At 38.6% G+C, this 17,684-nt stretch overlaps 1 protein-coding gene across 7 annotated transcripts in view; it reads right to left on the reverse strand.

The window, feature by feature from the left end:
• Nucleotides 1-17,684, reverse strand: part of ttll7 (tubulin tyrosine ligase-like family, member 7) — a 94,907-nt gene that overhangs the window by 60,781 nt on the left and 16,442 nt on the right. For 5 of the 7 annotated variants that reach the window (XM_047375191.1, XM_047375193.1, XM_047375192.1 and 2 more), the window contains exons 5-9: nucleotides 16,786-16,853; nucleotides 16,330-16,488; nucleotides 10,517-10,733; nucleotides 8,238-8,402; nucleotides 3,820-3,978 (exon numbers count right to left, since the gene is read on the reverse strand). In XM_047375191.1, coding sequence (XP_047231147.1) covers nucleotides 3,820-3,978; nucleotides 8,238-8,402; nucleotides 10,517-10,733; nucleotides 16,330-16,488; nucleotides 16,786-16,853 — 768 coding nt within the window. Of the gene's footprint in view, nucleotides 1-3,819; nucleotides 3,979-8,237; nucleotides 8,403-10,516; nucleotides 10,734-15,777; nucleotides 16,290-16,329; nucleotides 16,489-16,785; nucleotides 16,854-17,684 lie in introns of those variants that run through there. The other 2 variants (XM_047375197.1, XM_047375196.1) reach the window with 2 other exon arrangements.

A 17,684-nucleotide genomic window follows, 5' to 3' on the forward strand; every position in this document is an offset into this window, starting at 1 on the left:
AGATTCCCCTCACATCTTTTCTGCAATTTAAAGTTCTTTTAATGCCAAAGAAACTGCAAGAGGGAACAAAGTTTTCTCTGGCTGTATTGAAATTGAGCCGCTCCAGTATCTGTTGCTGTGCACTGCTGGACTGTTGGCTAAAGGGAGGCTGCTTTTTATGATGTAACCAAAAATAACATATTTGCATAGACTGTATTAAAGGACACATAACAATGACTTTAAGCATACCACCAAATGATATGCTAGGATCATTGTAACAGCTTTTTTGGAATCTCAATCTCGAAGAAAATTGGTTACACCATTTCTATCGGAAATAATGGGTCAACATTCCAGCAACAAATTGTGAGAAGCTGTTGGAAGGATACAAACAATGCTTGACCCAATTCATACATTTTAAAAGGCAACTGAAATAAATATTAATGAAATGTGGTATGCAAACGTCTGACTTTGAGGAAAGTGCTAAAATAATCTCTTATTGTTTTGATGATCTAACATAAGTAAAACCACAAATGTTTGCTCTCATTAAATGTCGTACAGTGAGTAAAAATGTTTTTGCCTCTTTTTATACAGTAAATATATGGCTTCAATGGTACTTGCAGAAAAAAAAACAATCCGGCAGTTTTGAAATATTTCCAGTTGCGAAAAACACAGACGGTCAAGGTGTGGACACTAAAAGAGCTCCACTTATCACTTTTATGAAACTTACACTGTTGCCGGCCAAACTACTAACTGTTTTAAATAAAAGCAATTAGATCCTGTTATACAATTATGGTTACTTAACATTATCAACCAATAAAAATGCCATAACAACCCATAGTTAGTGGTTACATGTGTGTTTGTATTTACTTTATCCTCTCCCATCCCCCGTTTTCAAACGTCTGATAATATTTTGCAATTTTTCTCACCAATGTTGGCACCATTTGTCATGCTGGCTTATAGCACATGGACCCTGGATAAGTGGGTGAAGGAGTGCAGGGGAGGATGACACTGTCCCTCTTTTGCCCATTGAGTAAATGCAGTCCTTACGGCTCGCACTAGATTTGAAGTCATGTGCCCTTCTCTTTGGCACTCACAAGTTTTAAGGTATCGGTATCCACATTAACAATTTATAAGGGAATGTGCATTGATTATTGTTTTATATATATATATATATATATATATATATATTTATATATATATATATATATATATATATATATATATATATATATATTTCTTTCTTTCAGAAGACTAAGAGAATGCTGAATGAAACCCTCAGAGCAAAAACCCCAGTTCTGATAAAAGGAACTACAGTCCAAGCAGATTGTGTGCACCGGTGAGTGTGTGTGCAGCGAACATCACGGCTCAATGAAACGCCTTCTCCATACGAGACACAGATGCTGTCTGGACCTGTTTTAATGAAACTGAATGTCTCGGGTTACGCCATTTGGACAAGTGTGTGTTTATGTGTGTCTGTCTGTGTAGCACTGATGTTTTGAATGTCAATAGAAGGTAAAACTCATGTTGAAACTCTGCTGAATGAAGATAAGGATCACACAAAAGCCTGTGTCTCCCTTTTTTTCGCCCCTTCTCTTCTCCCCTTTCGATACTTGCTTTGAGCGCAATGCGTTTGTTTGATGCCTCCCCTTGGTTTGAGAGTCATCGCCCTTGTCTTCTATGTTTTAACCCCTGCGACAAGCTATTTAGCAGGTGTGTGCAGCTCTATGGACTGTTTTCTCTATCATGTTTGAATTCTTTAGGAATATATTTCCAGTAAGCAGTTTTGTCTGCTTTCAGAAAGCTGAGGTTTTAGGGTAATAACAGTCTTAGAGCAAACCTGTCCTATAATTTAAAACAAAATTGTAATTACACTAATTAGAATATCTCTTATTATTAAAAAAAGAAATAAAGGAAAATACAAATATTTTTTTTCTGTTTATAAAATGGAAATGGTAAACTGCAGGAATGTTTCTTTTTCCACCTCATTCACCATGATACACTCAGAAGGCGGCTGACAAAAGTGCAAATTCAAAGGGCACAACTAATATCATCTGACAGATTCCTATACATGATACCATCTAGCTTTCAGGTATCCGACCGACTTTGAGTCTACACAGGTTGAACTTTCATTTCCTGGCTGCAAGTTTGCATGTTCAACAACCGGGATCGACATCCTGAAGAGTAAGGGAGAACACTGTCGGAACAACGGTCTGGGTATGGCTCCGGCGAGGCTTGGCACTCATAATTCAGTGTGACACCAATGAAGAAAATGCACAAACTCAAAACAAACCTCTGTGGCTTCATCATGTTTCACTTTCTGAGATGGTTTCTTAGTTTTTGCACCAAAAGGAATAGAAAAAAAATGGTGAAATTTTTTAAATATATTCAGTTTGCCCCAAAGTGGTGCTAAAAAAAATTATGTCCTGAAAAATGGAATTTGGGCCTGGGGGCTTGCTATAGGACACCGGTTGTGGCAACCAGTCTTTGGGGCTTCCGGAGTTTAGCACGCATGCAGGAATACACACTCTAACAAGTTGAAAAGTAGAAATAAAGCTATTTTAAGGCTTGACAGTTTAAAACAAAGATTGCAGACAGGGTCACTATGCTTTCAAAAATGCCCTCACTAATCAGCTGAATTTTGGAAATAAATGATTGTCTCTGTAAATGCTGCATGAAAGAGAAGTAGGTTTAAATGTGTGTGTGTGTGTGTGTGTGTGTGTGTGTGTGTGTGTGTGTGTGTGTGTGTGTATACAGGATGTTAATTGATGAGCGTTATAGAGAGCTGTTGGTAGCACAGGGGGGATCATTACTGCTGGAGTGGAACAACTGCATTCACGGCTGTTTGCTGTGTCACACACATGGAAACACACACACACACACACTCGAGCACACACATGCACACACAAAGTCATGGCAGTCAAAGACAGTGCAATCTCTTGTACATCTTTTTGTTTCAAGTTGCAACTCTTCCACAAAAGCAAACAAATAAGACTAGTTTCAACTTTTACATTGTGTAATTAAGAAAAATATGAAACAGTAATCACTGAAAAAACAACTCAGAATTTCACTTTTTGCAACATTGCAACTTGAATTTTGTTTTTTTGCAGCATGAGGAGGAAAAACAAACTACGATTCATGCAGCATTTCCAATCTTTCAGTCCAATTTGTGGGAAGGGGGGTGGGGGGCAGCCACTTTGGGTTAAAGGATTTAGGTCACTCTTTAACTGACTGGCTGACATCAGCAAGGCGGGGCAGAAATCCTGGAGTGGATTTCAATGTGTCTCTGGAATGACTGACACTTGAGAGGCAGGAGTTGACAAAATGAGGACCTTGGTTCTTTGTAGTGAAACTGAGATCCTGACCTACATTTTACACCCTTAATATATGTGTTAGCCATTCTATTTATTAAGCTCCTGGATATGAAGGCATATCTCTGCATAAATGCTGGTAATAATACATGCATCATGTGCATTGCTTTAAATTCATTTCAGTATCTCTTTGCTGTTCATAAATAGGATACTCGTTACTGAGTGGGTGTTCAGTTTTGGGAGATGGTGTGTAAGCAAAATCATCTGTTCCTTTGTTGACTTCTTATGCACTTTAGTTGGACTGCTGTCAATCCTATAGCAACAAGTAATAAAATACAATGTTGACTAAATGGAAAAATAACCTATTAAAAATTAACCTATTAAAATATTTAAAATAATTAAATTACTATATTGTATAAATTTAAAAATAAAACGCTACCTTTTATAGCCCCAGGGAGTGGAAGTCAAAGGAGAAGATCAGAAACAAATAGCGTGTCCTTATAAACAAGCACATATCTATTCAGATCTGTACCTCCAGCAGCCAGGGTTTGAGTTTGCGGTCCAGGATGATGTCAAAGCCCAGGACCTCAAAGCAAACACTGTCGCTCCCTGGTGGCTGACCGGGGCGGCACATGCGGTAGGCGTGCAGCACATGGGGCTCGGCCACTATCAACGTTTTCACCACCAATTCCTGGCAGGAAACAGGCACAAAAAACACAACAGCATCACAAAGTTTTACTGACAAAACCTGCATACTTTTCCTTTCTTTTTAAACAACTGAGTAGTTATTGGTAATATCACTAACAAAGTCAGGGTCAAGTTTTATAGCTGCTCATTAAAACTATTAAGTATTTTAATTGTTTCTGGAAGCAAAAAATACAGTGAAGATTCAGGAGTAAAAGTAACAATGAAAGAATTGAGCTACAACCTGGACCCAAAAATGCAGCCTCCATAGAAGAGACAATCATTACAAAAACTACTATTTATTGTAAGATTTTTCTTTTCCACTGCCTGTTATTACCAGCTGATAATCAGACACTATTACTGGCACAGATTGTTTTTGAATTCCCTTCAAACACAGACATTTTCCACAGTTGGTGCTGGTCCATCTGTGTTTCTAGTGGCGTCCAACCTGCGTGCATCTGTGTTTGCCCAAATGTTTGCTGGCTGCTACCTACTGGCCTGCACCACTGTGGCAAACATGCTCAGTCTGACACACACATAAACACTTTGCACAAAGCTTCTCTTTACCAGGCAGGCGCCATGCGGTGCTGCTGGCCTGCACTTTTGCCCAGTCCAGTCTTGATTGCTGGGTGCAGGAGAGAGGAAGGGGTAAGGTGGTCTGGCCCTAGCCTGATAAGGTTGCACCCTCCTGATCTTTTTTCAACATGTGTGTTTTCATGCACCTCCACCTATATGTCAAGCCATCTACTGTTTACCCACAGGCTACTCAGCACCATAACTTGCTCCCCCTAAAACGTCTCTACCCCGAAACCCCAGCTCCAGCTCTATGTATTTGCCTGTTCTTTGTCCTTGCCCACATCACCTATCGCCTTATCCTGTGCCACCAGAATGTGCCACTAATTTACTCATGTTTGCCAGTGTGCGCCTGTGCATCCGAGTTATACAGAATTTATATGGCAATTTTATTTATTTTTTAGTCTTTCTTTTTGTCTTATCATCTTGATCAGTAAAAATATGGATTCTGACTTATAGATAAGCCCTGTTACATTGTTGTTATGGTTTCTGTTCAAACAGTTTTGTCTTACATTGTGTATAAACTGTAAACGATTCTTATTTAAAAATGTTTTGATTGGTCTAAAAATGTGTTTAAGCTGCAGACAAGACCTAATCTGTATGTTGAATATACCTTATAAAAAAAAAGAAAATAACACAGAGACAGCACAGAATCAGATATTTATGATATTTATGCAGAACAGCACTGGAAAATTAAAATATTTAGTTATAAAACAAGATGTTAGAAATAAATTAGAAGTTGCTGAACAGTGATGCGTAAGGTCAGAATTTTGTGGCTCTAGTTTTTCTAAAGTTTTGACCTGCCAATTCTAATTTTTCTTTGAAGGCTATATAGAAAGATTTAAAAACAGCATTCAAGTGTTTTTTTTCTATCCCCCTTGCCATAATTGGATCAATCATTAATCATTTACATTAAATACAAAGGTGACTTCATACCTTGTGTGAGACATTAGTGCAGTTCTTACTATTAAACGCTTTGAAAGGAAAGGGTGTTAAGTTGTGGTGTTTAAAATATAGCATAGAGCCTCATCCTGGACCTTATCGGTACTAATATTAGTTATTAATAACTGTATACATATGGTATGTATGTCTCACCTTCAGTAAAACTGTATCCTTGTTTAATTAGTTTAGTTTATATAATATTACATGTGTAATTCAGAAAAATAAAATAGTTAAATAATCAATGGTCCACCTGTGATTTATTTCTTAATTATGCTGTATCTTTAAAGCCAGACTGTATGTTTAGAATCAGCACCGAAGATATGAAAGAGAAGAGGGAGGTTTACTTTTGAACCTTCTACTAGTCTTACTGGAACCAGGAGATATTTTCCTGGTTCATTGAGCAACACTTTTTTCTGTCTACATGTAGAACTAGACTCTAAGACCGGCTGCAGCCATGAGATCAATGTGATGATCTGAAGGACCTTTTAATGTGTTCAGCTACGTTAGGATTAAATGCTTTTATTTTGACTGAAATAAAGCACCAGACATTTTCACATTATGATGCAAATCCGGCTAGAAGCTCACAGAGAAGGTTGCTACTGTTTTCTATCACAGATCATTTAACTTCACCTGTAGCTCAGGTGAAAGTCCCTCATCATGACCCTGAAGATGCTCAGAGTGAACCTCCACCTCATGTCTTGCTGGGTGAATCAGTGATTAGCTGTAACTTACAATTAGCCCATTCCGAGTCAGCATTCAGTTTTTACCGCTACCTTCGTCTGGGTTATACCGCTCGGCATCCACCTGTTCCTGAACACAAACCCACCAGGGTCCCACTCTCTGGTTGGCTCCACGGTTGCTCTGAAATGATCTCTGTTCGAGCCGCTCAGTGTAACTTTTCAGGTAATGAAGGAGGCAGGTCGACCTGGTGTAAATTGCTGTTCTGGACTTCACCAGAATGGAGTCCGTCTCTGGCTGTGCGCGTAACAAATAACTATTTTTTGTCTTCTCCTTTTAACTCATTGTCAGGTTAGGTGGAGCGGGACGTGATTATTTGGAACACAATTGAAACAATCTGATTGTTTTTAAATAAAAAGGTGAAGTCCAATACCATTTTGTGGCTGCATATTTTTAATACTTCTAAATTTCTTCTATCAAGAAGTCCGGGGCTATTCAGAAAACATCCGCAGGTCTAACTACGCGCCTGCTAGCATCACTAAAAAGCAGTCATGGGTATTCCTCAGATTTCCAAAAAGATCCCAATATTTCCAAACCCAGAGCAACTTTAGAGTAGTTTGATGAGCCTTCCTGTTATCAGCTGAAGCTCTTGCTGTCTCTTGGTTTATGTATGCTGATTAAACCTCATGTCTTTCTTACATCTCTGTGCTTCTTGTGACTTCATTTTTAAACATCTAATTGCCACTGGCTAGGTTTGAGTCTGTCAAATCCAAAAACTGGTCGACTCCGGTCACCGGCCCACTTCTCAGTGCATTTGTCTCATTAAAAATTGCCTATATAACAGTTTTTGAATAAGACACAAGTTTCTATAACATCTCTCTGCTAAGAATGTAAATAAATGTACATATAAAACAACATGCCCCTAAACAATAACAAAAGTTGAAAATGAAACTATTTTGTTACTTTTCTTGCTGATTGTTAGTGTGTGTGGAACAAAGAAAAATCTATTACCAGCCCATTTGTAGTCAGGCCCTGTCCACAAGTTTAGACCAGCTCTAAAAAGCTTAATCTTTGCTTTGCAGTAGTTCACATAAAAACTACGCACAATGTGTTTAGGACCCCCAGACAAGGAAACCACAAATCTCTGATATTAACACTGGAGGCAAGAGTCTCACCAGCCTACTTGGTCATTACTGGAAGAAAATGTTCAAAGAGGAGAGGGAACAGAGTAAACATGAAACAAAGTTCTGTATCATCAGATAGTTCAAAAAAGCACAGTGGCAAGATTGTTAAGAGATAAGAATAAAAATCCTAACTTCAACCCAGAACTCTGCAAAGTAAAAGCATAAACATAAGGAAAGATACAAACTGAAAAAGAAGAAAAAGAGCTTATGAAGAAAAGAAATTAAATTATGCCTTGAGAAGAGCGTATCAACCAATGAGAATTCATTTCCAATACAAGCGTAGCATGACAAGCAGAAAGGAGAGAACAAGCACCAAGGGACAATAGAACCTACACGACTATGGACGAAGGGTCCAGGTAAAAGGTAAAAAAAAAAACATGAACAGAACCCTGAAGAGATGGTTTAAAAGAAATAACTAAGAGAAAAATAGAAAAACAAAAAACAATGCATGACAGGCATGGATGCAGCTTAAGTAGTGAAAAAAAAATACATTTTCCAGACAAACAATGATGAAAGAAAATTAACTAGGTTGAGGTGTCTGGATGAGCTGCCAGTTGAGTTAAACGGGAAAAGTTTGCCCTCCAGGAACAATGCTTCTTCTGAGTTTTGGCGAGAATTAAAGTAGCTCCCCGAATCAGTGTCAAAGCAAATCAAACCTTAATTAGTCCACCTGTGTATTGTCCGCAGCCTAAGTTGGTTCGTAGGAACGACCTATTTGTATATATCAAAGTACACTCAGAGTTTACATGTGAGGATATTATTTGCATTTATGGAGTGTTTTTTTTTGTGTAGCACATTCCCTTTTCTTTAGTGAAAGTAAACATCTAAAACAGTTTGAATGCATGGGACCAGATGTGCTTGTATCTGTCCGTGCAAACGACACACTCACTGAGATGTCTCCCCACAACTTGGCCACGTCATAGTCGTTGATGCGGAGGAACTCGGTGAACCAACTGATGGACCTCTTGCTGCCTTTGTCCATCGTCTCATCTCGCTCAAAGTTCTCATTGTGTTTGTTGACAGAGTAGTTTGTCAGATGCATGTAAAGCTGGCTCTGTGCAGACAGAGAGGCACCACAGCAAACATAAGAAATAGCCAGATATTTTATGGCAAAAAACTGAGAGAAACAGACACCACTTTAATTCCTGAATCTTGTGAACCACACTAAAATAAAGCAAACTACAAAACTAGATTTGAACCCTACGTGTTTCTGTTCTTTTACTGTAACTATTTAGTATGGCTAGGTCAGACAGGTGGATTTTTGTGTCTGAATCTGAATCTGCTGGTGGGGGTGTTTCTTCAGCAGGGAAAGCAAGCTGCCCAGATTTTATGGGAAGATGAAAGGAGCTAAACTCACAATCCTGGGGCAGAGCTTCACTTTCATGTAAGACAGCGACCTTAAACATGCAGCTAGATCTACTAAATAATGGTTTAGACCAACGCATATTCATTTGTTAGAATGGTTCAGCTGAAGTCAAGGCCTAAATAAAGTTCAGAATATGTGGTGAGATTAGAAAATTGCTATTCAGAGATGGTCTCAATCCAATTTGTATTATGCAAAAAAACATTTGCATAAATTTAGGTCTCTAGATGTGCAAAGTTGTAGAGAGGTACCACCAAAGACTTGCACTAAGTATAGATACAGGGAAGTGAATACAAATCTACAGTTTTTAGATTTTCATTTGTAAAAAAAAATAAATAAAACACTTTATAAGATAGACACTTTCTTTGTCTATCAAAAAAACCCACAAATAATAAAATAAAATTTGTGGCCATAACATGACTTAGTGTGAAAAAGTTAAAGAAGTGTGTATAGTTTTCTACTACAGTATATTTACTGCAGAAATGTAAGCATTTAACCTCTGCTGTCATTTCCAATACATTCATGCTTGGTACATGTCTTAAAAAAGTAAATGTTTGAAATCTCCAAGTGACCTGCACACAAGTCCACTAAAGAGAGAAGTGTTCATGCATGCAATGATAACAGGCTGAAATTTATCGTACTGTGCTAGAAAATGTGGGATTTATTCCTTAAATTTCTCAGCAAACCGATATTTCACCTTCAAACTTCAGAAAATTTGTGAAGAATCATAGGTATCGTTATTACAACTTAAGGTGTCATATTTTGATCAGATGTCTTCGCCATCTAGCTACATGTTCAAAAGCAAGTAATTTATTTATTCAAAACAGCTGCCAAAATAGGCACTAATAAATACTGCATACTAACAATGTGAAAGTTTAAATATAGTCTGAGCATTAATGATAAACATCACAGCGAACTGTATTCTTCTTGCAATCTAAGATTACAAAAATTGCAAGCATTCAGTAGGAACGGCATAGCCTATATTTTCTCATAGGTCATGCATCATTAAATTGAATGACAACAACTATCCACCGTATAACTGTTGTAACCCTGTCTTTAAACACCATCCCTCAAACTCAAAGACAACACATCCTTGTCCTTATCCTACAGAGACATAACGACATGCCTGCAGGCCACTACAGGCCCGGATGGCTCTCTGGCGGCCACTCTCTGGGGAATTTAGCATCCATCTCCATGACGTTGCTCACTCCGTCATGTGTCATAAACTAAGACAATACAAGCTTGTGTCTTTGTAGGAGCCCAGGATGTCTATGCATGAGTACATGTTTAACACAAGCATATATTTTGCTTGAAAAGAAGCTGTGTGCATGTGAGCGTATACATCTCCTTTATCTGCAACAATCTGTGCTTCAGCAGGTGCAGAACCTCAAGGCAAATATGAATAGTTTGATATCACAGAAAACATCTGGTGTGCAGACATTTTTGCTCAGCTGTCTGTGTACAGTCTGTCTGCACATTGTGTGCTTGTACAAGAGAAAATCTCAGCTTTAACCTTAAATGATCTGCATCTGTTGTCTGCTGAGTATTTTTTAAGAGTAAATATATGTTCTGTGGTTATTTTAAGAGGACATTTTCTGTGTTTTGTAGTGTCTATTATCATTTCACAGAGTGATGAATGCAACTGAATGTAATTTCAATATTCAATTACTGTAATAGCTCTGCATGTAGACATGCATTTTGATACTTAAAGAGGGATTACTGTGCTATTATTAGTTAAAAGCTATGTGTCTATAACTGCCACACAGATTAAAGCTACAGCACAAACATCCTCGTCTGTGACTCACCAGGTTGGCCTCATTGGGCGAGTGGTACTTCTCGGTACCCATGCGAACCAGGCCGTCATTGTACAGGAATATGCGAAGCGGGTCACAGGAAGTGACCAGGATGTAGATGCGCAGGTCAAACTTGTAGCCCTCCATCAGGAAAGGCTTGTCCAAGTACTCCTGAACGATAAAGTGCTCCTGGGCCGGCAGCTTCTCACAGTTGCGGATAAGCGAGATCCTGGATTGAGAGAGGCTTTATTAATCCTTGGGGGGCAAATTATGGTGGCATAATAAAAGATGGCATGGTGAAGATAATTAAAAAAAATGATAGATGGAAGCATAGCAGAGACTATGAACAAGACTGATGACACTGGTACTGTCTTATGTTCATATTGAAGTCAAAAAATGGGGGCAAACAAGATACTGATTTTAGGTGTTTCATTACAATATATCATCTGGAAGAATTGAGGGACCTTTTTCTGGTCGGCTCCTCTGCCCATTCTGGTGATACTCCCTGTCTTTATGTCCCAAGATTACCTTTGACCGGCTGCTTCTTCTGTTCAGTTAATGGATAATAACCATGAATTATACACACAATAGATGCCACCATGTGGAGAGGATATTAAAATATGTCTATATCATGCAGGGAATGATTCTAAAACTCACAATGAAGACATTACATATTAAGAAGAAAAGGATGGTCTTGTGTCCATGTGAACCCAGACAGTTACAGAATCTTTGGTAAAAAAAAAAAAAAAAGAAGATGTAAATAAGAACAACAAAGTAAGCATCGGATCTACTTTTAGAAGGAAACTATTTGTTTCTTCAGAGCAATTATTATGCCAAGAATGTTTGTGGTGCATTTCTTCACTGCTGATCAATCAAATATACAAAAAAAGGCTACAGCAAGAATGATGGCTCATTTTAGCAATTTTCATAAGCATCTGGAGAACATTTTGATTTTTCTTCAAAAACAAAAATTCCTCTCTTTCTGAACAGCACAGTACATCAGCTGCTCTGACAGGGTCTTTAACCTGTGCGAAGGTTAATAGGAGCTGACACTGCTCCGTTTCAAGCTCGACTGTGATTCATTTGCTTCGGCCTCATGTCACTGGCACTCAAGTCTTATAAGACGCAGGCTGTTTCTAGTTGGTGTAAAGAATGAGTTGTGTTATTTTGTGGACATCCATGTGGCTGCGCAGTTTTCCTTTTAGTGTGGGTTTGGGTTAGGGAGGGTGGGGTCATTTTCTGAACAATCTTCCACTATGTACAAGCAATGCAACTGACCTATATCACCCATCACTCAAAGTTAAGGCTGGCTTAATCTAAATTGCTTGCATGAGCAGCCTGGCCAGCTCCATTGTACACATGCAAGCAGTAACACGGCTCACAAAATTGTAAGACTAGTCCATCATGTGTGGACCTGACGGTTAAAGCCAAAGGTACAGAAATATGACGTGAGCAACATGACTATGGTTTCTGTAATTACAGCCTATGTTGTAAAAATGCACTGGGAAATAAGCTTGAGACCGCAATCTGAGGATTATTAGGTGGTCAATGGCCCGTCGGGAACTCAGAAATCTGATATTTTCCGATTAGTGAACGAACCATATCTTTGTGCACTTACGTTGTGCTAACAATAAAACTACTAAGTGCAGAAGTTGTAAATGCAGGAAGAAAACTCAAAGTTAGCTATTTTTAGTATTGTTAATGTGTTTAAAAATCAGATGAAGATAAAAAAAAAAAGGGTAAGAAGGTACTGAAAATGAAACTACTGAAGAGATTTTCATTCAGGTTTAGACAGTGTAGACATTGGATTTATGGCTCTTAGAAGAAAATAGGATTTTGTGGATCCATTCCTTTCACGAACTGTTCAAAAGACTATTACTTTTTTATTTACTTTCAAGAAGCCAGCCGGGATAACTCATTCTATCAAGGAAACAATCACTGGGAGAAGTGATGGGATAGAATTTGTTTGAGAATCATTTACAGCCAATATTACACTTTCTTTTACTGTTTTTGCCATCAGAAAAGTGCATCCAGATGCTTCTACGATTCCTTGGCTCAAACTGTGATTTTGTCTTTTCAAGGTGCAAGCTGCATACTTCAAATGAAGAACGACCCTCTGATCCCCTAGCCTGCTTACTATGTAGTCATGTGAACCACACTGCATCTTTTGCCTGTTCTCTGTCTCACTCAGTGGAGCAGCAAAGGAGGAGCTTGTGTGTTTGCCTGTGTGAAACTGCAAAAAATTATATACATAAAGAACAAGGAACAACCTGCAACTGTGATTCTGTTCCCATCATTCCTGTTATCAATACGCTCAATAGATTCAGTTTGTTTGTGAAAGTCACAACTCTAGAGATAGCACGAGACTTTTCAGATAGCACAATGTCTGGATGTGTTACAGCAAAGTAACTCTATTTTATCCCTTAGAGCTCAGGGCCAGACAAACTTTCCAGTGCTGAGAATTCAAATTTTTAAAGAGAAATCGTACTCAGAAAATCGGTATTGGCAGGTTGAAACTTTACAAAAACTGACATTAGAAATTGGCCACAAAACTCTGATCAGTGTTTCCTTTCAGTATTGTATTAATTTATTAATTGATTTATCTACTCAGTTTACTACGATGGAGCCATTGTAGATAAAAGAAAAAAAATATGTGGCCACAGAGTAAATATTTGCCAAAACACTCTGAAATTTCTAGATTACTGTCACATATTTACGAAGAAAAAAAATTGGATTATCTCTGATGTCCAAAACTCGAAAATAGCGAGTCTACACCCAGGAGATGTTGTTCTGATAAAGGAAGAACCCCGATGTACCGCTTACACTTTGGAAAATATCAAGATATGCATCTCATTAATTTACCATTTAAATCTCAGATGACTTCTGCCATTTTTTGTTGCATATATTTGACTTTAAAATCTCAGTGAACTGAGTTACTTTCAGGCAAATGTCTGACTTCACCATTTCAAAGAATATCATAGTATTAATATTGTACATTTATGCCTTTAACATGTAAAAACTATCAATTTTACTTGTAAATTTACAACCTTCTGACATCAGGGAATATCAAAGTTTTTTCTTGTAAATATGTCAAACTAATCTAGAAATTTCTTAGTTTTCCGGCCAACATTTACTCCTCTGTGGCCACATAATTTTTTTTTTCTTTTGTCTACAATGGACCTAATACTCTGTCCTAGGTCTACTTATAAGCTGAAAGCAAACGTTCAATAGAACAGATCAAACAATGTTTGATTTGTCCCTAATTGGAGAAATAAACTAGAAAAAAGTTTTAATTCAGGTGTCATCAACCCATGAGTTGGAAGAACCCTCCCTTGCTAATGGATGTACCTTCATGTGCATCAGTTCCTACTCCTCCCAACCAAGAAACGGCTCAACTACAAATGACCACTTTACTGACCCGCTTATCACAGTACTTGAATAAAAAAGAGCAGGGGGGAAGTTGTTATGGGCCTGACCGACGATGTGAGGGACCCTCTTAGCTGGCTGACAGCTGGCTGACTGATGAGGACAGGGTTAACAGCGTTAGTTAGTGGAGCTGAAGTAGCTGAGGAGAAGACGGCATGATTGATGAGCTGGGGTGTCAGATAATCACAGCCCACTCTCCCCATGCCTATTTAATTTGACACTGGAGGGGAGCTTGCCTTTTTAAGCTCCACACACGCTTTTATTTTGTTTCCCCTTATAACAAGCTAGGCTTCAGACATAAACAATAACTTCATTTAGTTGGCCGACAGAAAAATAAATTACAGGGGATAGATATAACTTAATTTCCTGCCGCGTCACACCACGGGGAAAAAAAAGAGGAAAATCTAATTTTGCAAGCCGACTGCCACTGAGTGGTCGAGCTAAACTCATCATCTTTCATATTCTTAATGTATTGCAATAATTCAGCCTTTATTCTTTAATAAATAAGGGCTTAGTGCAAGCATGGAGTTATAAGTAATGCTCACATTATACCAGAAAGGACAAATTCAAAGAGGACTAGAGGGAGAGGTGAGGCACACGGAGCTATTTGTACTTCAATATCCCCACCTATTGGTGCCAGTGATGAAGTCGGTCCAATATATGTCTTCATGCACGCTCATCTCATAGATCAAATTTTCAAGGAGCAGAATGTGAAAAAAAAAATGCTTAATAAATATTTCGCAATGTCAGCCGGTCCTAGGGTGCTCAAGAGAGCTAAATACAAAAAATTATTTTTAAAGAGGTTCATACTTTAGCCACAATTTGTGCTCTTTTAGTTTAAAATTTATTGTATGAAACCAAATTATTTACAAAACTTTAATATTAAATTCACTCTACTTTATACTAACTTTTTGTCTGTAGATCTCACATCTTTTTTTATTAAATGCTAAATAATGGGTTTTCCTCAAGAATAATGACTAGAATCTATGAAAAATACATCAAAAAAGAGACTTTAGGTTCTTTGTACCAATGACAGATTTCAGATTAGAAATTCATTTACACTCATCCGTTTTAAGTCATTTAAAACACACAGTGCCGTGAACATTGACGTGTCATATTGTTCCTTCCCCCAGCAAGCTTCCTTAGGTAACCTAAGGATGTTTTGACACTGCTCATTTCTCCTCAGTCAGTGGAACACCTACAAAAGCCCAGATAGCCTCTAATTCTTTTTAAATTGAGGGAGCTTTGTGATCAATATCAAAGTCCCCATCACTTAAAGCAAAGATCAAACGCTTACCGAGCCTTATAATGTTCACCTTTTATTGGCAATGCTTGTGGGGAGATGATGTAACCTGTTCAGTTACAGGGGTGAAGGGGTGATTTTCAAGAGAAATTATCTTGATTTTAAATATTACAGTGCCTTGCAAATGTATTCATACTACTTCTTTTTCATATTTTATCACCGTTACAAACTTCAATGTATTTTATTGCTGTTTTATGTGATAGATCAGCACAAAGTAGTCAATAGCTGTTAAGGAAGGATAACTATAAGTCGTGCACTTCACATATCTTGCCTTTATGGAAAAGTGGCAAAAAGAGAGCAATAAGAGATCCTTTATGCATTTTCCCACAAGCCATTACGGAGACACAGCTAACATGTGGACAAAGGTGCTCTGGTCTGATGACACCAAAGCTGATAATTTTGGTCCAGGGGCAGGGACGCTGGTCAGAATTGATTGAAAGGCGGATGGATTCATCTTACAGCAGGATGACTACCCTAAACATACAGCAAGCTGACAAAATCTGAATGACAAAATCCACAATGAAAATGTGACACTACAACTTACCCCATGGGAGTGAAAGAATGAAATATGCATTCAGGTGGGAAATTCTCTTTGATAAAGAGATGCTATTGAGAAGCTGTGTTCCCCTGCAGCAGCCATCTTTGTCCATTTTCTAGTCTGACTGGCCTGTGCTGATGGTGCCTCATAAAGGAATCCAATAATCACATGCAGAGACCTTGAGGGGAAGCAACTAGAGTGACTGCCAGAGACCACAAGCGTTTGTGTGTGGCCCCCACTGGCAGTGATAACCACTGATTTATGGCCGGGATGACCATCGAGTACAATGAAGCCCCACAATGAGATTTGCCACACCCTCTCAGCCCTAATACTCAGTCTGTTACCAGCCATCCTCTATTTCCATAGATACCCATGCCAGGGTCACAAACCCCTTATTGCTTTGTTTTTGTTGTGCTTGTCCTCTATTTGTTCTGCTGCTAATTTACTCCCTCCTCCCTTTTTGAATACCTCCTCCACTTTTGCCCTTGCACTCTCTGTCAGTCTTGGAGTCAATGCGCATAGATTACTCGGGGAGACTTGCTATAGCCACTGACATACCCATGACCCATGGCTCCATTGGCAGGTTTGACAATAAAGGTCTTCTGCTTGCGTTTCCTGCGCAGCTCTTTGACATAGTTCTGGAACTGAGTGTACTCGGCTGGGAAGATCCAGGTTTTGGGTATGAAGCTGTACTCCTGAGGCTGGCACTTGATCATTCTGCAAAGAAAAAAAGATCTAGTGTGCAAGTGTACTTTCCTCCAAGAAGCAATAATTCATCCTTTTAGGATAATCTGGCAGTTCAGTCTGGCACTTATTAGGTTTTTTTTTTTTTCCCAAATAAAAGATGAACTTTCAAAGCGGACCTGACCACTTGCTTTGAATTGTGAAGAGCTACAAGTACCCAGCTGTAACTTTCTGTAATACCAGCAGGCTTTCGAATGCTTGTGTTGCTTCTCTGTAACTGATCCAAAGCAATCACATGCACATATTAAAAAGGGACAAAAAAAAACTCACTTGGACATGTTTCTTGCGAGGCAGTCTTTCCGGCAGATTTCGCCCATGCCAGGGAAATGGTTAATTCTCTGCAGAGGGACAGGCAGACATAATAATGTTGTTAGGGCCATTAAGCCACTCAATTCCACCCCCACCCCTTCATAAAAATGAGAACATTAAAGGCAGCAACCTGAAGTGAGCTTACAATGTTCTGACATTTATGCCCAATTACAGACTCAAAACAAAAAGGTGACGCTGAGACCTTTCCCAACCCTTATTTAGTTTACCATGTTTTTTTTTTATACTTTAAAGGTTGGGGAGGGAAGAGGCGAGAAAAAAAAAAGCGATCAATCTCAACTCAGAGGGGCCAAGGTAATTGGTTCTGCATCGCGAGCTCCTGCAGTGACAGTTGAATGAATTGCTTTGAATGTGCCGAAAGGGGGGTGGATGTAAAGAAAAAAAAACTCCTGGGTTTTCTGTATTCTTTGACCAAATGAGCCTGAACAGGGGTGGTAATTAGGCTCGTATGAACTGAAAATGTGACAGCAAACTCTCAAAGTGCATCGCCAGACAGAAAAAGAGGACAATTTTACAATGAGGGGGAAAAGAAGGGGTAAAAAAAAAAAACGAGAATACAAAGTGTATAAGGAATGCGTGATTATTATCCAAATGAGACAGACATAATTAGAGATTCAGAGGAGACTGCACAATTATGCCAGTGCCGCAAGACTACATGGCATATAAGCGCAAATCAAAACCGATTGTTGAGGGAGTTTTACTTTTCTTCTGAGATTGTATCTCATGAAAGCCACAGTACCACAAAGAAACAAACCAAAAAAAAGGCAAAACATCTGTTCAATGTGAAACATTTGCAACATTGCAACATATTAAACAGCAAAAGTATTTGCAATATTCCATCT

This window comes from Girardinichthys multiradiatus, chromosome 9 (assembly GCF_021462225.1).
Source record: "Girardinichthys multiradiatus isolate DD_20200921_A chromosome 9, DD_fGirMul_XY1, whole genome shotgun sequence".
Taxonomy (NCBI): domain Eukaryota; kingdom Metazoa; phylum Chordata; class Actinopteri; order Cyprinodontiformes; family Goodeidae; genus Girardinichthys; species Girardinichthys multiradiatus.